This window comes from Leopardus geoffroyi, chromosome C3 (genome assembly GCF_018350155.1).
Source record: "Leopardus geoffroyi isolate Oge1 chromosome C3, O.geoffroyi_Oge1_pat1.0, whole genome shotgun sequence".
In the NCBI taxonomy this organism is placed as follows: Eukaryota; Metazoa; Chordata; class Mammalia; order Carnivora; family Felidae; genus Leopardus; species Leopardus geoffroyi.
In genome coordinates this window covers 99,563,275-99,589,995 of record NC_059338.1, presented here as the reverse complement: position 1 = coordinate 99,589,995, position 26,721 = coordinate 99,563,275, and the positions used below count along the sequence as shown (strand labels likewise).

The following is a 26,721-nucleotide window of genomic DNA, read 5'->3' as shown; positions in this document are numbered from 1 at the left end:
TATTTTTGAGAGAGAGACAGGCATGAGTTGGGGAGGGCAGAAAGAGAGGGAGACACAGTATCTGAAGCAGGCTCCAGGCTCTGAGCTGTCAGCACAGAGCCTGACATGGGGCTCGAACTCATGCGCCCTGAGATCATGACCTGAGCCAAAGTCAGATGCCCAACCAACTGAGCCACCCAGGCATCCCTGTTTTCAAATACTTTTCAAAGAATTTTTTTCTTTAGAAAGTTCTAAATAAATATAGTGAAACTAATTTTTATTTTATATAATTAACAAAAAAGGGACATTCAAAGATTAATATGTATAATTGAAAATATTGCAAAAATCTCAAGTAAAATATACTATTCTCTGGTTGTAAACATCAGAATTATGAATAGAAATGATTACGGGGGGATATTCTCTTGAATGTAAGAGTATTCTTCCTATGTAAATATAAATTTTAAAGACTTTGTTACTGTCTTCATTCTAAAACATTAACTTCATCTGTTTATTCATTTAACATTGGAAAAACCTAACAATTAGGCCCTCAAGAACTTTTTTTTAAAGCTTAGTACTAAAAATTCAGAACACGTACACTGGTATATACCTATAATCAACACAGTTTAGCTTATTTTAAAAGATTAATATATTCAATACTAATATGCTAGCTTCACAAACACCAATAACAAACAGACATTATTTATTCATTTAATAAGTATTTACTAAACATCTCATAAAGGCATAATTTTTTAAAAACATTTTTGGTAATTATGAAATTACTGATTAAAACAATTCACACTATTTAGGTAGCACATTTTACAAAAGACAATTCTGAGAAATACAAAGGAAAATTAAGCCTCTATCTAGTCCTGGTAGAACCCATAACCTAACCAGTAAGACAAACCAGATATAAATGTACATAAACACACATGAGCTCTATGAAGATGAACACTAAAATTACCTTTGATTTTCTCAGACAAGTTCTCATTCTTATTTTCTTCAAGATCTTGACCAACATGTACAAATGTGAAGGACTTGTAGGAGACAATCATCAGACCTTTCCCATCAGGCTCAATAGCGGCATAATGCGGCACCGACTTTCCACGGAGAGTATCACGCTTAATGATTTCATATTTTTTGTCTGTAAAAAAAGAAAGTATTTTAGAACAAAAAATTATAAATAAAACACTACATTATAAAATATCCTGAAAATATTTGCATATTAATTTAATTAAAATTAAGTATTTTTTTTAACATTTATTTATTTTTGAGAGAGAAAGAGAGCACGAGCACGGGAGGGGCAGAGGGCAAAGGAGACAGATTCCCAAGCAGGCTCCAGGCTCTAAGATGTCAGCACAGAGTCCAGTGCAGGTGGGGCTTGAATTCAGGGACAGGAAGATCATGACCTGAGCCGAAGCTGGATGTTTAACTGAGCGACCCAGGCGCCCCTAAAATTAAGTATTTTAAGTGTACTATTATTAAAAGGCATGCTATCAAGAGTCTTTTCATAGGGCTAAAAAAGTTTATAACCTAATTTTCTATAAATTCACCCCTACTTTAAAATACCAGCTCTGATGAAATTTGCTCTAGATTGCGCTTTCCAATGTGGTAGCTACTGGCCATAGTGGCTATTTAACGAAAATTAAGTAAAATTTAAAATTCAATTCCTCAGTCACATTAGTCACATTTCAAATGTTCTACAGCCACACATGGGTAGCTGCTACTGTATTAAATGGCACACACATAAAACATGTCCATTTTGCAGAAATTTCCATTGGATACCAGTGCTCTAGACTTTAAAGTGACTGACTTACCTAAATATCAGCTTCTGAAGAATCTACCTTTTCCTTTACTACAGCCTTTCTACTTCCCCAGCAGGTACATGATAGGCATCTGCTCAAAAGAGCCACAAACGAAGGATAAAGTAAAGGTATGGTGTGGACTATTTTTCTGCTCATTCTAGCTACTTAAGGGGGTTTCCTTAAAATGAAATGTTTATGGTAGAAATGATTCAGACCTATATGCCTAATGAATCAAGCATAAATAATGATACTTAATTTTTTTTTTTAATATTTATTTATTATTGAGAGACAGAGCATGAGCATGGGAGGGGCAGAGAGAGGGGGAGACACAGAATCTGAAGCAGGCTCCAGGCTCTGAGCTGTCAGCACAGAGCACGACACGGGGCTCAAACTCACAAATCACGAGATCATGACCTGAGCCAAAGTCGGACGCTTAACCGACTGAGCCACCCAGGTGCCCCAATACTTAATTTTTTAAAAAATGTTTATTTACTTAGTGAGAAAGCACGCATGTATACTCATGGGGGAGGGGCAAAGAGAGAGAGGGAGAAAGAATCTCAAGCAGGCTCCCTGCTGACAGCACAGAGACCAATGCAGGGCTCAAACTCATGAACTGTGATATCATGACCTGAGCTGAAATCAAGAGTAGGACAGTTAACCAACTGAGCCACCCAGGTGCCCCAATACTTGATTTCAAGATATAAAATTTAAGATACGAGATATAAAGAAAAGATATAAAATTAACTGTATCATGAAAATTACTGGTAAAATAACTGAATTTATTCTTGAAAACAGGTTTGGTTTTGTGTGTGCCCTTACCTGTACTTACACTGTTACTCTATTAGAGTGAGCTGTACTACTTTAGCAAGCTTCACAATAAGTAGTCAAAAATTGTAACCCAATGTCACGTGTTATACATAATGATACAATCTGTTTTAAATATATGTCCTTGTTTTCCTCTAAATCTTCACCTACATTCACCTTCATTTCACACATATTTAAGAAAAGACTTGTAAATTTACAAATGAACTAAAAACTCCTATGCTTCCTGCACAGGTACGTGTAAGGGAAAGAGTCCTACTGGACTCCAAACACCCAGACTTAGATACTACATGGTTTACAGGGTGGCTTTTCCCAACATGTGTGCAACAGAAAATAACATGCGGATTTCAAGTGAACTCCATGGTTAAATGAGCTGGGAAATGCTTCCTCTGTCTTTTTTTTTTTTTTTTACTCAACATTTTTAGCATCTTCAACATGTTTAATGTGAAATAGGGCTATTATATGCCCATATTTTCAATTTAACTACAAAACATTGTTTATCAAATGTTCCACTCAACACAGTTTAGAAAAGCACTGCTGTTATATTCATTGAAAAAGAAAAAGGAAAAGAATAACAATTATATAGATAATACTTAAGGGGGTGAAAAGAATGAAACCTTAAGAAATGACATGAGAGGGGCGCCTGGGTGGCGCAGTCGGTTAAGCGTCCGACTTCAGCCAGGTCACGATCTCGCGGTCCGTGAGTTCGAGCCCCGCGTCAGGCTCTGGGCTGATGGCTCAGAGCCTGGAGCCTGTTTCCGAAACTGTGTCTCCCTCTCTCTCTGCCCCTCCCCCGTTCATGCTCTGTCTCTCTCTGTCCCAAAAATAAATAAACGTTGAAAAAAAAAATTAAAAAAAAAAAAAAAAAAAGAAAAAAGAAATGACATGAGAGATGCTGGGTGGCTCAACTGGTTAAGCATCTGCCTTTGGTTCAGGTCATGATCTCATGGTTCAGTTTGAGCCCACATCAGGCTCTCTGCTGTCAGCACCCAACCTGCTTCGATCCTTTGTCTCCCTCTCTCTCTTCCCCTCAAAGTTTCTCTCACTCTCTCAAAAACAAACATTAAAAAAACAAAAAAAACACAGATCCCCCATGCAGCCAAAAATCTGCATATAACTTTTGACTCCCCAAAAACTTAACTACTAATAGCCTACTGCTGATTGGAAGATTTACTGATAACAAAAACAGTCAGTTAACATATACTTTGTATATATATTATATACTGTATTTTTAAAAATAAAGTAAGCTAGAATAAAGAAAGGGTTATTCAAGAACTCATAAGGAACAGAAAATACATTTACAGTAATATCCTGTATCAAAAAATATCCATGTATACATGGACCTGAACTCTACAGTTTAAACTACACAATTAAACCTATTGTTCAAGGGTCAACTGTAATTTAAGGCCCGTAAGTTATGTAAGTTAATAAAAACTTAGAAAAAGGGCAGAGAGTCATGGAAACAAGCTCCCTTAGTTTTCAACAATAGTAAGAACTAAGCACTGGTGAAGAACAAGGCCACACCATTAAAGGAATCCTAATTAATACAGTGAAAAATAATTTCTAATGTCCAAGTTAGAAGTCTGATAGTTTCAAACAGCCCAAGAGTCAAGACTTTTCTACAATTTATAATTTACATTTAATTATATACATAATCCTTGTATGTGATACATATACACATTAGAATGTATGTGTACAGTCTTGTATATACTGAAATTATACACTTTAAATTCTTTCAAAATTATGTAAGAATGTCTCCTTTTATACAAAAAGGCATAACTGACTGTGGAAGTTATTGTTTCTTTTCTTTTTTTTTTTTTTTAACATTTATTCATCTCTGAAAGGCAGAGAGACAGAGCGCGAATGGGGGAAGGGGCAGAGAGAGAGGGAGACCAGAATCGGAAGCAGGCTCCAGGCTCCGAGCTGTCAGCACAGAGCCCGACGCGGGGCTCGAACTCACCGACCGCAAGATCACGACCTGAGCCGAAGTCGGCCGCTTAACCGACTGAGCCACCCAGGCGCCCCGCAAGTTATTGTTTCTATAACAATATATACCTGAGGAGAAATTATCTATAGGAATTCATCCCACTAGATGTGGGGTATTAGAATCACAGCAACAACAGCATTTACAGGAACAGCTTTGCATTTCAAAATCTAAATGGCACCAACCCCTGTGGATTCACATTGTAGTTATATTTTACCTTTATTTTTCTTACTGATAGTGACCCACTCCAAAGAAACGTAGAATCCACTTCCTTTCATATCCAATTCTTCTTTCTCTATTCGAAGAAGTAAGGTAGTTATTGAATGTTCTTCAGCGTTCATCAATGAGATACTGTGAATTATGATAAAAGGATTCCCAAGCTCTTCATTAAACATAATCTAAAATAAAAAAGATTACACACACACACACACATAAATGTACATATTACAAACACAGCACAGCGGGAATGCACAAAATTCTGACAATATAACAACTAACTGGATGCTATTTATTACAAGGAGTAGAAAAATGCGAAAAGCCTTTAAATAAAGGTTGCAAGTTCAACTAATATTCTTTGAAAAAGAACTTCTGAAAGACACCTATTTATTTCACAGAGAAAACTGGCCAGTACTCTTGGCTTAAAAACAAGGTAAACAATAAGGCATCCAAACAGCATCAAAAGGAGAAAGAGAACTAGAAGTGACCTCCTAGAAAAGAATTACCAAGTTACAGTGCTCTAAAGAAGAGAAGCAGGTCTCCCTCGTCTCTTCTCCTATCTCATATATGATTTATTTTTCCTTTGTTCCTCTTACTTTCTGAATATTGTGCATACTGGTGCACAGGTGTGCACATGTGCATGTGTATGTTTTTTTCCTATTGTTTTTGTTTTGGTTTGTTCCTGTTTGTTCCTGGAAGTCTGCAAGGTCAGAGGCAAAGGAATTGGAGAATATATCACTAAAACTTATTTCTCTAAAACAAAAGAGCCCATTTATATTTAAAAGTTATAATAAAAAACTTATAATTCAACAAACTCTATTTAAATATATTAAAGTTTCTTTTTAAAGAGCAAGTTTAGGTATCATAGAGACATAAAATCTTAACAAATTCTTTTTTATATCACAAACACATAATCTAAAAGACTACTGTATTTTATTTAGGAGTAAATAACAAATCAAAGATATTTTAAGACTGTCGGCTAAGCAAGATTTTCAAATAAATGAGTTGAAGGAAAACATCCAAATGACAAAAATTAGTTTAAAAAAAAAAACTTCTTCTGGGGGGGCGGAAATCCTTTTATCTAGAATCTCTTACTATCTGCTCCTAGTTGAAAGCCTTATAAAGAAAAGTGTGCTTTAATGTCAATTTCCCTAAATGTTTGAGCACCTCTTCTCAAATTATTCAAATAGTAGACCTTTGGAATCCATTCTACAGTCTTCCATAAACAGAAAACAGCAGTAACAACCAAAAATACCTCACATACTCAAAACTGAGATGATAAAGATAGGTTTCAGTTGGTTGACACTGGGAGACAAAAAGGAGGAAGGAAAAAGGTTGAGTTTTGTCAGGTACAAATAGCTAATTTATTGCTTCCTCCTCTTCTCTAACTCTCATGTGAGTGAAAGGGGTGGAATGAGACCGCGGAGTCGATGTCTAAACTTTTATAAAGGGTTAGGCTGAAGGCTCCTGTCTCCTGAATGAGCCTAGCAACTCAAACATGGTACTGCTGATACACAGCAACCCATCATACTAGAGGCAACACATCTGTAAAGCAGGCAGTCTTTCTATCTCCCTTTGTTTCTCTTCCTACACTTCAGTCATCACTGCCCTTCCTTGGCCCCCGTATGCTCTACTGTGCCCCCTAACCACTCGCACCTTTAGCCTCCTCTCTGTTACACCAATTTCCCCAAAGTCTCAAAACTCTCCTAAGTTGCTTCTTTTTTTTTTTTTTTTTTTAATTTTTTTTTTCAACATTTATTTATTTTTGGGACAGAGAGAGACAGAGCATGAACGGGGGAGGGGCAGAGAGAGGGAGACACAGAATCTGAAACAGGCTCCAGGCTCTGAGCCATCAGCCCAGAGCCTGACGCGGGGCTCGAACTCACGGACCGCGAGATCGTGACCTGGCTGAAGTCGGACACTCAACCGACTGCGCCACCCAGGCGCCCCCTAAGTTGCTTCTCTTAAAGTGACCAGTACTCCACAATATCCCTCCCACCTCAGTGAAAGCCCAAGTCCAAACCCTATCCCGTTCCCCCTCTTCCCAGACCCCAGTTAAAACTATTACTCACTGCAAACATCTCAGAGTGTGCTTATTTCATTACACTAGTGTATACTAAAGAGGGCATGAAGTAGATTTAAATTTATGATTTAAAAAATATTACTAAAAACTAATATGCATCATGGGGATGTACACAGCAGAAACCAAATAAATTATAAACCCATATGAATTTCCTTCTGGCAGAGTATGTGGTGCTATTTTTAAGCTGAAGGTGAGTTCAGTCAGTGTGTCTCTTCCTCATCAAAACCAACAGAATCCACAGCTTGATAATAATAAGTTCTCATTCATATCTCTCCTGCCCATCACTTTCCTTCCAAGTGTTTCAGGTAGCTATGCTATATACCACACTACCTCAGTAGAAAGAAAGAAAAAAAGAAAGAAAGAGAAAGAAAGAAAGATAAGAAAGAGGAAGGAAGGAAGGAAGGAAGGAAGGAAGGAAGGAAGGAAGGAAGGAAAGAAGGGGAAAAAAGAAAAAAAAAATTATCACTGGAGGCCAAAGCAGAAAATGTCACAATGTCCAATTAATATCTGAATCTGCCACTACAAAGGCCTGCAAAGGTCCCCTCTAAACAGGGTATCGTTGTTCTGGTTATTTATCATGTTTTTTGTTTAGTTTTTTGAATTACTACAATTTGGTAGTATACCATTTAATAGAACTTAGGAAGGTAAGCCATTTGGTTCTAAGGCCTTCTTGGTTTTTCTCAAATAATTAAAGCCTGATCTTTGTAGGTATCTGATCTGATAAAAATATTTTATAAGATATAAATATATTTATTAAGTTCATGTTTGTTTACCTGGAACTAAAGGCCACCTGCTGAGATTTAGACAGAAGTATCACAATATACTTATTAGTGTAACTCTGTGTCATTCTTTCCCACCTTCAAAAACTGTGGCTCTGGAGAAATTAATCCCTTACTTACTAAAATCCTAATTTGTCCCTTAGATTTAAAAATGTTACATTGTTGGGGCGCCTGGGTGGCTCGGTCGGTTAAGTGTCCAGCTTTGACTCAGGTCATGATTTCACGGTTCGTGAGTTCGAGCCCTATGTTGGGCTCTGTGCTGACAGCTCAGAGCCTGAAGCCTGCTTCAGACTCATGCTCTGTCTCACTACCTCTCAAAAAATAATTTTTTAAAATATTACATTGCTTTAAGAAAACTGAAATAGGGGGGCGCCTGGGTGGCGCGGTCGGTTGGGCGTCCGACTTCAGCCAGGTCACGATCTCGCGGTCTGTGAGTTCGAGCCCCGCGTCGGGCTCTGGGCTGATGGCTCAGAGCCTGGAGCCAGTTTCGATTCTGTGTCTCCCTCTCTCTCTGCCCCTCCCCGGTTCATGCTCTGTCTCTCTCTGTCCCAAAAGTAAATAAACGTTGAAAAAAAAAAAAATTTAAAAAAAAAAAAAAAAAAAAAAAAAGAAAACTGAAATAGGGGCACCTAGGTGGCTCAGTAGGCTGAGCGTCTTGACTTCAGCTCAGGTCATGATCTCATAGTTCGTGAGTCTGAGCCCTGCCTGCTTCAGATGCTCTGTCACCCCGTCTCTCTCTGCCCCTACCCCACTGGTGCAGGCACGCAAGTGCAGACTCTCTCTCAAAAATAAACAAACAAAAGAAAAAAAAAGGAAAACTGAAATAAAAACAGTATCTTAGAGACTGGCACATTACTATATGCGTATTACAGTGTATTTTTCTAAATGGGGACTACTCTGGTCAACTCACTGACCAATGGCAACTTACCAGACAGCAAGCAGAGTGGTTATGCAGAAGTGTGCTGGGCTTATAAAGATATCAGCAAATATAACATGAGTAAAGGAGAAAAGATATTCCAATGTAATTTTTGGCTAACTCTTCAAGAAGGAGGCAATACCAATGCTTAGGGTACTGCTTTACACACATATAAAGCACTCAACATGCAATGAAAATATGAATGCAATTCTTGACAACTTGCAACCACCCCTGATCAAACCAGAAATGGTTAATGTATCAGTTTTGTAAAAGGTACATACTATATAATTAAAAATTTCCAAAACATGATATATTATAAAAACAAAGAGGTCACATATAAGCTATGCCCAGAAAGTGATATTTCAAAATCACTAAGGTCTATATTATATATACTTTCCAGACTTTGCGTAAGTCTTAAAAATATATAACAAAAACCGCACCTCCCATTTCTCAGAAGCACTATTTCCACGTTCACCTGTACCAATGAGATACAATCGTCCAGTTCCATCTGACAAGGTAACCCAGGTAGAAGATGTGAAATGGATAGATGCACAAAGGCGATTGTCGTATGTTGTCAAATCTGTGGGAAGTCGAAACACCTCTCGTGGTTTTCCTAAAGCAGTATCCTAAAAAGAAGCCCAACATTATTAATGAATCCTTCCTCCCCCTTCATCTGTACACACAGAATAAATATCTGCAGTGTAGTGGTTAGTCTCTTAAGAGAAGGTGCCTAGAGGATGAGCTGTACTAGCGACTCTCTTCTAACTAATAAAATATGACTGAAGTGACGGTATGTGACTTCTCAAACTTGGTCATAGTTTCTATCACATCTTCTATCTTGCTCTCTTGGACCCACATGGAGAGGGCATAAAGGCTCCTAACAATAACCAGCACACAGTGAGCTGTTTTGGGAGTATATCCTTCAGCCCTAGTTGAGCCTTGAGATCACTGCTCTCCAGGCTGACATCTTGGCTTACAATGTCATAAGAAACCTTCACAGGAACCACCCAGCTATGCCACTCTGATTTCTGACCTACAGAAACTGAGTGAGATGACAAATATTTTTTATTTCAAGTCACTACATGTTGAAGTAAGATACTACACAGCAACAGACAACTAATACATTGTAGTAATCCGGTCTTCATTCTTCTCTTTTTTTTAATTAAGTTTATTTATTTATTTTTGAGAGAGAGAGTTAAGTGCAGGGTGGAAAGAGAGGGAGACAGAGAATCCCAAGCAGGCTCCACACTATCAGTGCAGAGCTCCACGTGAGGTTCAAACTCAGGAACCATGATTATGACCTGAGCTAAAATCAAGAATCAGACTGAGCACCCAGGTGTCCCTCTTCATTCTTAAGTTTAGAGTTAACGATCAGTATTTTTAACTAATTGGAAATACTACATCATGTTCTAAATGCCTCCCTAGACATCAGCCTAGACATTTAGACTATTAACAACTTAGATTATTGTTAACACATTTTTACTGTTATCTACATCCTTACCATTTAAAGCTGTAAGATGGCTCCATCATTAAAATGTTTTACAAGAAAATATATAAAAAGGTCTACATTTCTGGGGCACCTAAGTAGCTCAGCTGGTTAAGCATCCAACTCTTGACTTTGGTTCTGGTCGTGATATCTCAGTTTGTGAGTTCAGGCCCTGCATGGGGCTCTGCACTGACAGCACAGAGCCTCCCTGGGATTCTCTCTCTCCCTCTCTCTCTGCCCCTCCCTTGCTGGCACTCTCTCCCTCTCTCTAAAAATAAGTAAATAAACTTAAAAAAAAAAAAAAAAAACCAAAAGGTCTACACTTCAGGAAACAGACTTCACCTTATACATCAAAATGTACTCAGCTCAATAATTTGTTGGTGGTGGTGGTGGTATAGCTTTAGTTTTCAGTTAACAGATTTTCCTACAGGCCCAAAATAATTCTTGATTCATGTATTTCATTTTCTGTTCCTATAATTACTTAGATCTGTGTATATATTAACAAAATTTAAGTAAACCATACAAAATGTCGTTACTAGCCACAAGTTTTGTAGTGACCCACTGTCTTTTTCTAAAGCACCCAGTTTAGTTTTCTTTGAAATGGCACCTTCCCTTCTTTTTGTATTCATATTTTACTGATTTACACAATACTGATTAAATAATGAAAATACAATGACAAGCACAGCCGACAGAAGGATTTTAGAATGACCAAATCTGAGTATTAGTGATGTAAAACTTCATTAGCAGAAACAGAATTGTTATTGCTTAGAAGTACTGAGTGGCCTACTAGCAGTAAACATTAAGCTTACTTTGGGCTTCAATCAGTATATTAAATAGAAGAAATAGAGAATACCAGTTACTCCAGTCACTCAGTTAAATGGAGTCAATAAAGAGATATTTTACTGTAGGTTGATGCCTACGTAGGCATTTAGAACATCATGTGGTATTTCCATTTAGTGAGAAAACAATGGAGTGGTCAACAAATACTAGAGATTTTCTGGAAAAAAATTACTCTCTCCCTGACAGCATGCACAAATTCCACATTCCAGATAGATTAAAAATATAAATGTTTTAAAGAAAAAGTAAAGTAACTTTGTTAGAAGATTAATCATGTTTTAATCTCAGGGTGGAGAAAGTCTTCCTGTGAAAAATAACAGACATGTAGGAGACAGGGAGAAAAATATTTGCCACAAAAATAACACAGGACTAGTACGATAGCATATAAAGAGCCTTAACAACTCAACCAGAAATACATTATCACTCAAAATGTTTACTTGGAAAAAGAATATGAGTAGGAAAACTAAGGTTAAAAAAAATTAAGCAGAAAAAAAATCACCTAATACAAGCCCAATCCTATAATCCTTTCTAACATCCTCTTACTGAAATACTATGTGGTTCTCCATGGTGTGGATTCTCTTCTATTGTAAAACGTCATAAATACAACGTGTTCAACTACAGATGAGTACCTGGCATCTCTGTCTGGAGAGCACTGGTGAAGGAATGGTTAATTGTAAAATTCCATCCTTTGGAATACCAAACAACTGTTAAATACACTGAAGTGGATTTAAAAAGATCTCCAAAATAGTAACTGGAAAAAAAAAGATGCAGAATATATACAGTAAGAATCCATATATGTTTAAGCAACTAAATGTTGTGGTATGACAGCACAGAATAAGGTGTATACAGACACACACTAGTCTGTTAGAAAGGAAAAAAAGATCTTTACACAGGGCTTAAGCCTGTTAAATCACTATTCTTCACTTCATACAGAATCACGAAGGTTGTTTTAAACCACTTTCTTTTATTTTTTTTAGTGCTTATTTATTTTTGAGAAAGAGAGAGAAAATGAGGGGGGAAGGGGCAGAGAGAGAGGAGAAAAGAGGATCCAAAGCAGGCTCCAGGCTGACAGGACAGAGCTCAACGCAGGGCTTGAACTCATGAAAAGCAAGATCGTGACCAGAGCAGAAGTCAGACGCTTAACCAACTGAACCCCCCTAAACCAACTTCTTTTAAATGTAAGGTTACACATAACTGAGACTGCTGGAAGTCTAATTATCAGATAAATGATTTCATATCCAATATAATGACTAAGACATTCAAATATGTAAATATAAAGCTAAAATAAATTAAAATACAAAAGAAAACACAGTATCTCTCTTACATAAGTTAAATGATAGTTTAAGTGAAAGCAATCTGAATGTTCCTAATTTTTGAAATCTAAGTCTCAAAGGGTACATCTAATTTTAAATGGACTGTATGCAATAAAAATATTTTCTTCTGTAAATCTTAGAGTATTAAATTATTTCTGAATAACTTCCATTGACAGTTTTACACAGTGTCCTCATAATAATACTTTATGATACTGGCATCTATAATGTCTTGGTCCCACCCAGTCATTTTCTTCTTCCAGACCAAAAAAAAGGTTTATTTAACTATATTCAAACCTATTGAAAATAATCCTGCAGTAACATTTCACAGCTGAATTGCAGAAGAATTAAAATTTCATTGATGAATGGAACATTTACTGAATGACTACATGTACAAGTGTTATATTAAATAAGTGCTTTGACTTTTTGCCATCTCATTTAACTATTACAAAATCTTATGAAATTGAAATCATTATGCACACTTTAAGAGAAAAAGAGCTCTGTTCAAAAAGATTAAATAATTTGCCTAGAATTCCACTGGTAAGAAAATGGCAGGGCTAAGATTCAAATCCTGGTTGACCCCAGTCCAAAAATTGTCTCTCCTGTATTCCACACTTTCTTGAGAAGAAACCACTATCCAAGTTTTTCTAAACAAATGATACCTCAGATCTCACTGCAATTTCTGGAATACTCCCCTCCCCCTGCAAGAACAAAGCAAAACAAAACAAAAAACAAACAAAACATTATGAATTCAACTACCATATTCAGTTTTTCTTCAGGCTAACACATTATATAAAAATTTTAATTAAATTCCTGGGTAAATAAAATGTAATACAAAAATTATAAGGTCAATATAGTGTATATAAATGACACAGTAAATCATATATGAACTGTATTTAAGAAATGGATGCATTTAAGAAAACATCTCTAAACAGGACTTTGAGGGCCTCTTAGTTAACAGCTAAGAAGATGAGGTTTGAATTGACGAGGCATTTTTCTAATACACGTACGTTTACAGAAAGCACTACCCAAGTTCAAGGCAAAACGGTCAAGCAAATTAAGCAAGGAAGCCATTTACTAGTATTATTACACACTGACATTTAAAATTTTGCCCTTTTATAAGGAAGTGATCTTTTCTGGAGAAAGGCTTTCATCACTAATAACTGTTAAGCTTATTTGAAAGAAAAACAAAACATCCTTTTTGCTTTTCCCTTTCTCTTTTTTATGCTAAAGCTTAAAAAAATGATGTTTCATTAAGTGGAATTTGAATGCATAATGTCTCTATATAACATAAAACTTTTAATAATTCATGAAGAACATATAGTTCAACCTTACCCCTCCCTTTTTATTTTTGTCTTTAACCGGGTAAATAAGTGGCTCCCTATTAATAAATGCAATTGTAGAAAATAAGGTAAGATGCAGGTTTAGAGATGCTAATCTGGAGATACTGGCAGGCACCTCAGCTAGACTAACAAGCAGTTAAGGCAGGCATGTCATTAAGTCCATGACAAAGCCTCACAAATGCTGGTTTCATATGGAATCCACTAACTCTCCTCCCATTCTAAGTGCGATTTAAAGACGCACTATGAGATGACACACTTTTTTAGGATAAACAAAGTAGTTTTTCAGATAAATGGAAACATAAAGACTGAATGAATTCTCTAAATATTAAGAAACAAAACACATTATTTAAAAAGAGGTCCTAATACCTAACAAAATGACAACATAAGAATTAAATTTTAAGAACTTTTTTTTTTTTTTTTTTTTTTGCTTTCTTAAAGGCATTTTCTACTTCTTAAAAGCACTCTTCCACCCAACTGGCATTTCTATAAAATTGAGGACTGTAAACACACACTCTGACTTGGAAGTAGAACGCCTTTATAAACCTGTGTGTTGGGAACTGCTGCCATCTGCTGACTCCTGACAACATCTCAAGGTCAGACACGTGGATTTCCTTTCTTGGGCCCTTATAGCCTTCTCTTTGACCACAACAGTGTTTAGCGCAGATTTAACAAAGGGGAGGTGGGAGTTATTTATAAACCAGCCACAGCAAAAGAACCTCTCAGGGTTTTGTGCATGTGTGCCTTTGACTCAAAAAAACAAAACAAAACAAAACAAAACAAAACACAACAACAGAAACAAAAACACAAAAATCAGACAGAAAAATGGGTATCAGAACTTTTCTGCTTAAAAAAAAAAAAAAAAAAAAGCCAATGTGTAGCCAGTGGCTAACACTCTCCACCTTTCTCCAACACATAACTTCAAACAGCAAGTCAATTTCTTGCTACTGATCCGAAAAATAAGAAGCACGGTATTCTTCTACACCACAGTTGCAGAGTTTTTCAAAACTTGGTCACTGATGGGGCTCCTGGGTGGCTCAGTTGGTTAACCATCTGACTTCAGCCTAGGTCATGATCTCTCCATTCCCGAGTTTGAGTCCCGTGTCGGGCTCTATGCTGACAACTCAGAGCCTGGAGCCTGTTTCAGATTCTGTGTATCCCTCTTTCTCTGCCCCTCCACTACTCACGCTCTGTCTCTGTCTCTCTCTCAAAAGTAAATAAACATTTAAAAAAAAATGTGGTCACTGGACCACAGTCATTTAACATACCTGATAAAATGCAGATTCTCAGACCATGACCAACCTGACATACTGAATCAGAATCTTGAAGAACCATAAACTTAAATTAGCCTTTCTTTTTATCAATTACTCCAAGTGATTCTGATGTGCATTACATACAGTTTGAAAACCAAAGACAAAAGCTGAACTAAGCAAAAAAACTAAAACAATCCCAGACATGGGTCTTTAAAAATAACATAAAAATATCCTTCTAAAGTTTGATTAAGGAAAAAGAAAGAACAGAGAAAGGAAAAACAGAAGATAATCTTAAGAGCATAAACATGCAAATTTATAGCAACAAATCTGAAAACTTAAGAAGAAATGAATGATCTTCTCTAACAAAAAAATATATTACAAAATTACCCGGAAAACAGAGTTTGACTAAACCAATTACCATAGAATAAATTGGATAGGTAATTGGAAGACTAACACTGAAAAGGACAAAGGGATAGAAGACAGGTCCAAAAAGGATCTTTATTTAACATAGAAGGAACAGATCATTCCAATCTTAAATTGTTCTAGCTCCAGAAAGCTCTCCTTTAGGCCAGCAAAACTTTAATGAAATTCTGACATATTCACCAAAAAAAAATTAAAGAAACCACTATAATTTGTGAAAGTACAAATATTTGAAAAATAAAATATCAGAAAATAGAAGCCAATATTGTATGAAAAGAATATATTCTTACCAAAAAAGGTTTATCCCAGGAAATTAAGCAATTTAATAAATGTATCAATTTAATTCACTACATTGATAATTAATGAAAATCATATAATCATTAACAGTAAGTGGGTGCTGAAAAGCATTTGATAAAATACAGCGGAACAGAAACCGAAGGAAGCAACTTTAAAAAAATGAAGGGGCACGTGGGTGGTTCAATCGGTTAAGTGTCCGACTTTGGCTCAGGTCATGATCTCATGGTTTGTGGATTCAAGCCCCACATAGGGCTCTGTGCTTGTGCTGACAGCTCAGAGCCTGGAGCTGCTTCAGATTCTATGTCTCCCTCTCTCTCTGCCCCACCCCACTCATGCTCTGTTTCTCTCTGTCTCTCAAAAATAAATGTTAAATAAACAAACATTTAAAAAAATAAAATAAAATAATAAAGGCTATTTATCAAAACCAACAGTATTTTAAGTGAATTTAAAAGCCATTATAATTAAAATCAAGAGCTAAACAAGGATACCTGCAACCTCCATTATTATTCAACATTGTTTCAGAGGTTCTATCTTGTAACAGCAATAAGACAAAAATGGAATAGCAGGGGAATGTTATTTCCATGTTCAAAAACATTAGAAAAGGAGAGATAAAACTGTTTCTTGTTGCTGACGATGTAATTGTACCTTTTGAGAACCTAAATGGGAGTAAGTAAAAATTACTAAATTATCAAATAAGGTGGCTGTTATTTCAATGTTTATACAATAAGCATCTAAAAAAATAGCAAAACTTTATTAACAATGGGCTGAAACCTCAAAATTCTTAAGAATAAATTTAATAAAATGAGCATAAAGTCAAAGGAAAACTAGAAAACTCTTACTTAAGGACATAAAAGCATACCTAAATAAATGGAAAGACATACCATGTTCTGGGGTGGAAAAAAAAATCATAAAAATACCATTTCTCTCCAAAACAATATAAATTCCCCACTGCAGGAAAAAACTGGAGATTTCTCTAATTTTAACTAGACTGACTCTGGCCACCAGGCCCAGCTAAACATAGGGGTAAAGAACTCTACTGAAAGAAAAGAGGGGAATGAGTTAGATCCCCACATATTAAAAGATGGTACCACAAACTTTTTCCTTTTGCTTGCATCTCAGAAAACAGGAACATGCCTTATACGCCTCAGACAAGAACCTAGAGGACTCCTCTCTGGGGACAACTCTCCAGCCCAGGAGATAAACCTGCAAAAACCAAAATTTGGAGCCAGGGATCCTCAAACATAGTGTCACCTCACCAGCTGAAAAAAAAAAGGTATATGGTAGGTCTTTTCCATACAAGATCTAATACATTACAAGATCTAATAAATTAATATTAGAGTGTGTATTATACACGTTTTCTTTTTTTTTTTTTAATGTTTATTTATTTTTGAGAGAGAGAGAGAGAGAGAGAGAGACAGAGTGTGAGCAGAGGAGGGGCAGAGAGAGAGGGAGACCGAATCTGGAGCAGGCTCCAGGCTCTGAGCTGTCAGCACAGAGACTAATGCGGGGCTCAAACTCACAAACTGTGAGATCATGACCTGAGCCAAAGTCAGACACTTGACCGACTGAGCCACCCAGGCACCCCTATTATACCGAATAATTCAAGGACCTTAGCTAAACAGAGAATGCATATGAAGTGCTCAAAGAGTTCAAGGATGAGATGATAAATGAGAACTATGAAAGAAAGCAACTTGAGGAAACTTTCAAGCCCTGTGTTCTAAATTATGATACCTTATTGCTTGTCAATAAAAATTAAAAAAAAAAAACTTCCTAATTTTATCAGGAAGCTAAACAAACTTAAATATACATTATACATATGGAAAGGTGTATACTTTTTTGAACAAAAGAGATTGTTATTTCAACGTCAAGTTCAAACTGGGGAAGCAAGAGAAAGAAATTCAGTTGACCCTTGGACAATGAAGGTTTGAGCTGCAACAGTTCACTTATAAGTGAATTTTTTACAATTCAGTACTGTAAACCTATTTTTTCTCTTATTTTCTCAGTAACATTTTCTTTTCTCTAGCTTACTTTATCGTAGGAATACAGTATACAATACATACAACATATAAAATATGTGTTAATCAAGATTTCTGGTCAACAGTATGCTATTAGTTAAGTTTTGGGGGAGTCAAAACTAGCACTTTTCTATTGCACAGTGGAGGAGGGGTTTAATGCTCAGATTCCCAGTGTTGTTCAGGGTCAACTGTAGTTCATATTCTGCTGTGAATTAATAAACTGGAAGAGACTATTTTGTATGATGCAGAATTCCCAGTGCCTATGACAATGTGTAACATATAGCCGGTATTCAATAAATATGTTGAAGATTGAGTGAATAGTACAAATCAGACTATGTGACTGAGTTAGGCTCTGGAAGTCAATATTCTTAGGGAATTTACAGATATTAGATTTGTCTTCCTAAAAAAACAAAACACAACAGAATCTAAAAAATATAAAAGCCCTTAAAGTTAAAAGACACAATAAAATACGAATTATGCATATGTAGATTATCGACATGTATAATCATGTATAGGTAATACACTGCACATGTATGTCAGACATTTGGCTCATATGTACAGGCTATCCTAGTACATAGTGTATATAGAGTGTGTATGTATATAGTGTTTTTATTTTTAATGAGCCTATAAGTAGAGAAACTAAACTAAATAAGGAATTGTAACTAGTTATTCTAATATGTCCACAGAAGCTAGCAAATGGGTCAGGAAAAGGGATCAAAGACATATTAGTCTTTGTCCAGATTCCGTGTCAAATAAGCACTCTTATTAAAATTACAGTATTTGAGGGGTGCCTGGTGGCTCAGTTGGTTGAGTATCCAATTTCTGCTCAGGTCATGATCTCACAGTTCCTGGGTTTTGAGTCCCACATTGGGCTCTGTGCTGACAGCTCAGAGCCTGAAGCCTACTTTGGATTCTCTCTCTCTCTCTCTCTCTCTCTCTCTCTCTCTCACTCTCTCTCTCTGCCCCTCCCCCACTTGTGTGCATGTGCGCTTTCTCTCAAAATAAACACCAAAACAAATTTTTTTAGTAAAATTTTTTTAATTTACAGTATTTGATTTCCTTTGAAAACTTTCCAATGGGAGAAGAAAACTATATTGACCAGTCCACACTGTTTATAGTATTTCAAATGCTACCATTAAACTTTCTTTCCACATTTCCAATCAATCTTGTGATTTAAATTGGAAATTAGTATCCCAAATCACAATTATCAACAAGTAAACTGATAAAACCAAGCTTCTGGCCCAAAACTGTGACCCTACCATATCCTCTCCCAGCCAAGCATAGTACAAAAGTGAATCAATCAATTATCTTTTTAGTATTTCTCTTGGCTTAACACATGACTGTTCCTCCCTCCCTTCACACCCTGGCTTCTGCTCACCTTGCCATCCTCATCTCCAACCAAAGCCTGCATACATACTATTTTGGTCCTTCCATACATACACTGTGTTTTAGCAAACCAATCTAGAGTGCCTGTAGTGCACACATGTGCCTGTGGAAGTTTGCTGAATGTGCCTTTTAAGTCATGTGCAGACACAGCTGCCTCAATCTGCATGGCAAATTAACTGATCCTTCAAAATTCTGTTAAAGTGACAACTCCTCTGAAACTTCTTGGAACACTTCATCTCTCAACATTTATCATCTCCTCCTCTGTACTAGGTCTGCATCTTATCCCTACTTCCACTGTTACATGTTATCAATTTATTTGTGTATGTGGCTACTAAGCATAATAGCATTCAATAAATGTTTGCTGAGGAATATATATATATATAAAGTATATATTTGTAATATATAATAGATATTCATACGTATAATAAAAATATATAACTAAGTATATATAATATAGAAGTAAATATTTATTATTCAGTAAAGTTATTTATCTCAATAAACCAAAGACTCATACCTGAACCCAGAGAAGAAATAAGAAGAGGAAGATCCTATCAAGAATGAAAAGACAACTACAAAGGATAAGAACAAGCTTTAAACAGTTGTTGTTATTTCAACAAACATACTGACCAAATCTTCTGCTGGATGGCAGGATTACAGAAAAATAAGAAAAACCCAGGGCCTAGACCAAGGGTTGGCAAACTATAGTCAATAGTTTGGAATTGAGCTTGGAATGCAGTCACATTCATTCATTTACGTATCGTCTAACGCTGTTTTCACACTACCACACCAAAACCGAGCAGTTGTGACATAAGACTGTCTAACCTACAAACTGTACAATATTTATTATTTGGCCCTATGCAGAAAAAGTCTTGCAAACCTCTGGCCTAGAAGGAATTAAAAGTCCACATAGATCTGAGAGCCAATGGTTTGAATATTCCCAGAGGAGCAAAGTGAGGATATCAGGGAAAGCTTAATAGAAGAGATGGTTTGCTAGGTCTTAAGTAAAGACCAGGAAGCAACCTGGCAAGAACTAAGAAAAAATGTTCCAGGTAGAGTTAATCACATGAAAAATGAGCAGAGGACAACAGGATACAGGGCATGTCTCAGTAACTGCAAGAGTTGGTATTGCTAGAGACTAGTGTACAAAATGGCAAAACACAAGGTTGGAGAGAAGAGCACAATAAACTGTATATACCAATGAGGAGTTTGTATTTTAAAAATAGATCACTTTGTGTTTACACTTGCTAAAAAAAATAAAAAACAGACATACAGAAAAAACAAACTACCTCTGGAAGGACACACCGGAAACTAATAAAAAGAATTTACAAGAAAACACAAATAAATGGAAAGATATTCCATTCTCATGGATTGGAAGAATCAATATTGTTAAAATGTCTATACTACCCAAAGCAATCTACAGATTCAATACAATCCCAATTAAAACTCCAATGGCATTTTTCACAGAAATACAACAATCCTCAAATTTGTATGGAACTACAAAAGACCTCAAAAAGCTAAAGCAATCTTGAGAAAGAAGGAACAAAGCTGGAGGCATCATGCTTCCTGATTTCAAAATACTTTACAAAGCTACAATCATCAAAACAGTATGGAAGTGGAGGTCAATGAGACAGAACAGAGTCCAGAAATAAAATCACACATATATGATCAATTAATTTACAATGAAAGAGCCAAGAGAATACAATAGGGAAAAGACAGCCTTTTCAAAATGGTCTTCAAAAAACCAGACAGCCACATGCAAAAGAATGAAACTGGACCCCTATATCATACACAAAAATAAACTGGATTAAAGACTTGAATGTAACCTGAAGCCATAAAACTCCCAAAAGAAAACATAAGTGGTAAACTCCTTGACATTGGTCTTAGCAATGATTTTTTGAATCAGACACCAAAAGCAAAGGCAACAAAAACAAAAATAAATGAGTGGAACTACATCAAACTAAACAGCTTCTGCAAAGCAAAGGAAATGATCAACAAAATGAAAAGTCAACCTAGGGAATGAGAGAAAATATTTGCAAATCATAGGGTATCAAAATATATAAAGAACTTATACAATAGCAACCCACCCTCCCCCCCAAAAAAACCCACAAAAAATCTGATTAAAAAATGGGAGTGGTGCCTGGGTGGCTCAGTCGGTTAAGTGTTCAACTCTGGATTTCAGCTCAGGTCATGATCTCACAGTTCATGAGTTTGAACCCCGCATCAGGCTCTGCGTTGACAGCACAGAGTCTGCTTTGGATTCTCTCTCTGCCCCTCCCCTGTTCTGCTCTCTCTCAAAATAAATAAATAAACATGCTTAAAAAATGGGCAGAGCATCTGAGCTTTTTTCCAAAGAAGACCTAGAGACAGCCAACAACTATATGAAAACTTGCTCAATATCACTCATCATCAGAGAAATGCAGATCAAAACCACAATGAGATTATCACTGCATACCTACCTACCAGAATGGTTATTATCAAAAAGACAAGAAGTAACAAGTGTTGGAAAAGATGTGGAGAAAAGGAAATTCTCATGTACTGTTGGTGGGAATGTAAACTGGTGCAGCCACTATGGAAAACAGTATGAAGGTTTCTCAAAAAGTAAAAATAGAACCACCTTATGACCCAGTGATTCCACTTCTGGATATTTATCCCAAGAAAATAAAAACACTAACTTGAAAAGATATATGTAACCTTATGTTCACTGCAGCATTATTTACAATAGTCAAAAAACAAACAAACAAAAAACCTAAGTGTCCATCAATAGATGAATGGATAAAGGAAATGTGTCATTATATAAAAAGTGGAATATTTTATTTAGCCATAAAAAGGAATGAAACTTGCCTTGGCGACAATATGGATGGTCCTTAAGGGCATCTTGCTAAGTGACATAAGTCAGAAAAGACAAATAACCTATTAATCTTACATGTAGAATCAAAAAAAAATTCAATCTATGATTCTGTAGATGCAATGTAGAGGTGTGCTAGAAAGAGCAGAGAGCAGTTAGGAAGCTATTATCATTCTACTGACCGTTTAAAGCAAATACATTAACAATCTATTGTGGAATTTACAACATATGAAGTAAAATATAGGACAAAAATAGCTTGAAGGGTAAAAGGGAAATAGAAGGAATTACTACCGTAAAGTTTTAGTGTTAGAGGCAGACTATTACCATTTAAGGATGAATACTACAATCTCTACATTAACCATTAAAAAAAAAAAATAATAGTACAAACAGGTTTAGATAAAAAGCCAAGAGAAAATTAAACGGAATTTTAAGAAAATTTGACTAATTCTAAAACAGGTAGGAACAAAGGGATAAAGAACAAAGAACAGATGGGACAAACTGAAAAGACAGGAAAATGGTAACATAAACCCAACCATATCAGTAATTACATTAAATATAAATGTCCTAAGCCCTTCATTTAAAGGACAGATTGTCATGCTAGATACAAAACAAGACCCAACTATATGTTGTTTATAAGAGACACACTTTAAAAATAACACTGTCATGTCAGGATGGTTGAGTGGTCTAAGGCATCAGACTAAAAACAACAACACTGATAAAGTGAAAGAAAAAAGACAGAAAAAGATGAATACTACTAATAAAGCTATCACACTATATTAATATTGGAAGATTTCAAGACAAACAAAAATCATTCCCAGAGTCTAGAGATAAAAAGGGCATTTCATAATGCTAAAAGGACAAATCCATAGCAGACAAAATGTTTGTGCCTCAATTAGCATGATTAAAAATACATAAAGCAAGAATTAAAAGGAAAAATAAACAAACTCACTGTCACAGTCAGAGTTAATACTTCACATTAGAAAAAGCAGACATGAACAGTTACATTAACATTGATCTATAAAATCCATTAGAATTGTTGCTCATTGGTGGGTGTGGAGGGGAATAATAAGTGATAAGAACAAAGGGAAAAATTAAAATTGAATTAAACAGAACAGAGCCTTATATAGATTAACGATAGGATTCCATAGATTAAAGATATGTGTACCTCAATTCTCTGGATATCAGATTTTTTTTTTTTTTACATTTGTTTATTTTTGAGAGACAGAGAGAGACAGTGCTAGCAAGGGAGGGGCAAGGGAGGGGCGAGAGAGAGAGAGAGAGAGAGACAGAGAGACAGACAGACAGACAGAATCAGAAGCAGGCTCCAGGCTCTGAGTTGACCTGAGCCAAAGTCGGACGCTTAACCAACTGAGCCACCCACATGCCCCTGGACATCAGATTAAAAATGAAAATTTAGAATCAGATTTATTGGAAAATCCTCTTATTACAGGTATTTTTCTTACCAGCATCACTGTTAAATTCATAACTCTTCCAAGGTTATCAATGTAGTAGACGCTGTCTTGATACCATGAATCACTGTGTAGGTAATTATACATTCCAAAAGCATGCATGTGTTCCAGTGTATATTGATCATCTCGAAGTTTTACTTCTGCCACAGCTGAAATACAAGAAAAATAAACATAAATACAGGTTTCACTTTTGATTATTTCTTTCTGCAGAATGCTCACAAGGTGAAGAAATCACAGAATGCTAATCACAAAGGCTTTAAGAACAAATTCACTATATTATTTATTCTAAAACAATTTTTAGACACCCACTAGGCACTGTGTGTAGAGGATAAACAGTGAATCAAACTGGCATGATCCCTGACAGTGGCCATAAGAGATAGGGTTTTTCATGCCATAACATCTTTTCTTTTAGGCACCTCTTCCTTATAATTATGAATAAAAAGAATGGGGAAATTCTAAAATTGGAAGATTTCCTGTCTCTGGGGCAAATATTAAGTCCATTTTATGTAGAGTTTTTATAGTTTTTAAAATGCTTTCACCTCTATATCTCATTAATTTTTTTTTTACCACACATTAAGAAATAGAGAATGTTTTCATTATTTTGTTTCATAATTATGGAAATAAATATAAGAACAAATGGTGATTTCTCCAATGTTTTATCAAATTTTTCCCAAGAGTACAGAACAAAATATTCTACCTGGACTAGAAACGAGGCTTCCTGAAGAACAGTGTTTTGCACTGGGCATTAAGCGATTTCTATAACTTTATTTTACTTTTCTCCACCTTTATTGTGATATAATTGGAATATTACACTGTGTAAGTTTAAAGTGTATAACATAATATACTTTATATATGAACATATTATGAAATGATTAGCATAGTAAGTTTACTTAACACATCATCCGTCACCTAGTTATTTTTTTCTTGTGATGAGAACTTTTAAGATCCACTCTCTTTACTATTTCCATAATTTTATTCGGCTAAATGTAATCTCACTCTTCCTTCCTTCACATGCAGATAGGAACCCTTACCACTCAGGGCTGCCCATGACATAGAATTAGTTTCTGCTCTGACAGAAAATATAAAAGTAAACTATGCTGGGCCAATACCTTACCTTAATATAAAACTCAACTTACTGTATTCTAATTTCAAGTGTTTTCTTTTTTTTCCATAATGTTCATCTGTTCCTACTTCTATTACCTGCTTTGAGGCCTGGCCGACTTATATTTATTCTCTGATTCATTCAGCAATAATTCAATAGGCACCAATGACACAATGATGAGCAAAGAGCACAGAATCTACCTCTTCAGCACTCACGATTCAGTAAGGAAATGGACATTAGTCAAATAATCCATAAATAAATATATAATGAAACTGCAATAAATGTTTGGAAGAAAAAGCTACTGGGTACCATAACACTGGGCACTGATCTGTGGAGGAGGGGAATTAACGAAAGCTTTCAGAAATATGACCCACGCTAGAAAGGATATAAGGTAAAGTTAACTTATGAAGAAATATATCTACACACACACACACACACACACACACACACACACACACCCCTACTTACCACAGGCAGAAGGAAAAGCAGGCAAAAGCAGGAGGAAAAATTTGTGTTCAAAGAAACAAAAGATGGCTAACTACAAAGCACCATGGAGAACTGTACAAGAAAAGGCTACAGATAAACAGCTACGGAACTAGGAAGGAATTGGATCATGAAAGACCTTGTCTTTATCGGTAAACTTAATGTAATTCATTTAAGAGTTTTTAAGCAGAAGAGTAAAGTTCAGATTCAAATTTATAAAAGATTACTTATAAGTACAATATGTAACACAGACGAAAGCAAAGCAAGGTAAAATCCACTGTGAATATTAATAAAGGGAAATCTCACTAGAAGTACAGAAAGAAGGGAGGCCAGAAGGGGGAACCCCACCACTCAACATCAGTTACGGGAAGAACTGGCAATTGCAGACCACAACAGAAGAATATTCAATAGAAGAATCTTCAATTACAGGCCCCAACAGGGAAAAGATATACACTGCATCTCCTACAAGAAGCGGGACTACTCCTGTAACATAGCTAATGAGAAATCAACATTACCCTGTAGTTTTGCTGTTCTCCAATGACTTTCTTTCATTCAAAACAATCCTTCCCAACTTCCTCCTCCTTCTCCATAAAATAACATTCTTCTCCTTTGCTGGACTTGCCGATGGTTTTGCCAAAGTTTGCATGTCCCGAATTACAATTCTCTAATAATCCCAAATAAACCCATTCTGCTGATAAAATAACTTGGGTTTTTTTAATTTTTTTTAAAGTTTATTTATTTTTGAGACAGAGACAGAGCATGAGTGGGGGAAGGGAAGAGAGAGAGAGGGAGACACAGAATCTGAAGCAGGTTCCAGGCTCTGAGCTGTCAGCTTAGAGCTCAACACGGGGCTTGAACTTAAAAACTGAGAGTTCATGACCTGAGAGGAAGTCGGATACTTAACTGACCAAACCACCAGGTGCCCCGGGTGTTTTATTTTCAAGGTTTATGCCATAAAATCATTATAAACTTAGTTATGGATTTGATGAAGGTTGAGGAAATTGCTATTATATGATTCAAGGAAGTATTTATTTTATAAGGAACAGTTAGAAGTACATATTCCACTGATTAGGAGGGAAACAATCACCAATTCTTGGTTTTCTAGCACCACTGTGTGGATGAAACTCAATACTGCAAGAAATGTACATGGTAAAATAATGGCCCAAAGCAGTAATACTAGACAATGACACGACAAATACATTTACTTCATATTTGTGCCAAAGCCCCCGGGCAATCCCAAACAAGAGGCTTCTTAGCCCTCTGCCTTATTACAACCTCTCATCTGTGAACATAAGGATCTGGAAAACTATTATTAGATGACTATGATATAGTCTAAGTCTTTTGTTGTTGCATTCTGACAAGATAATTTATGTAAGTTATTTGGACACAGAAATGAGGATTGGGCATATTACATACTTAATAGTTTGTAAAAGCTGTTAGTGTACAGAAAAAAGCCGCATCTCTGGCCTCAAATGAGAAAGGTGAAGTTATCAGTGCATTTTTCATGTCAACCACCTTGAGTTTATAAAAGGAGAGGCAGAGTAATTGAAAGGCAAAAGCAGTGGAAAGCCTCCCAAGAAAGGAGGGGGAAAGCAAGGAGTATTAAATCTCTGCTGGGTTCGTGGAAATGGTGGAAGAAGGGGAACCTCTTTAACAGAAGGCTAAGAGGCCAGAGTAGTAAAAATTTTATTATTTATTATTATCTTGCATTAGAAATAAAAGAGCTTTGCTAAAAATTCCTTCTCTTTCAGTCTTTTAAAAAGAACTTAGGGCCTGACAAGAAGAAAATTTCCCTTAATCTTTACCTAAATTTTTTTTTTTTTTATGTTTTTATTTTATTTTTGAGACACACAGTGAGAGCGGGGGAGGGGCAGAGAGAGAGGGACAGAGTCTGAAG

General features: G+C 36.0%; 1 protein-coding gene across 1 annotated transcript in view; it reads right to left on the bottom strand.

The window, feature by feature from the left end:
- Window positions 1-26,721, bottom strand: part of NUDCD1 (NudC domain containing 1) — a 76,366-nt gene that overhangs the window by 39,773 nt on the left and 9,872 nt on the right. Inside the window, exons 2-5 of the mRNA XM_045453888.1 lie at window positions 23,234-23,388; window positions 9,022-9,207; window positions 4,805-4,985; window positions 941-1,120 (exon numbers count right to left, since the gene is read on the bottom strand). Coding sequence (XP_045309844.1) covers window positions 941-1,120; window positions 4,805-4,985; window positions 9,022-9,207; window positions 23,234-23,388 — 702 coding nt within the window. The remainder of the gene's footprint in view (window positions 1-940; window positions 1,121-4,804; window positions 4,986-9,021; window positions 9,208-23,233; window positions 23,389-26,721) is intronic.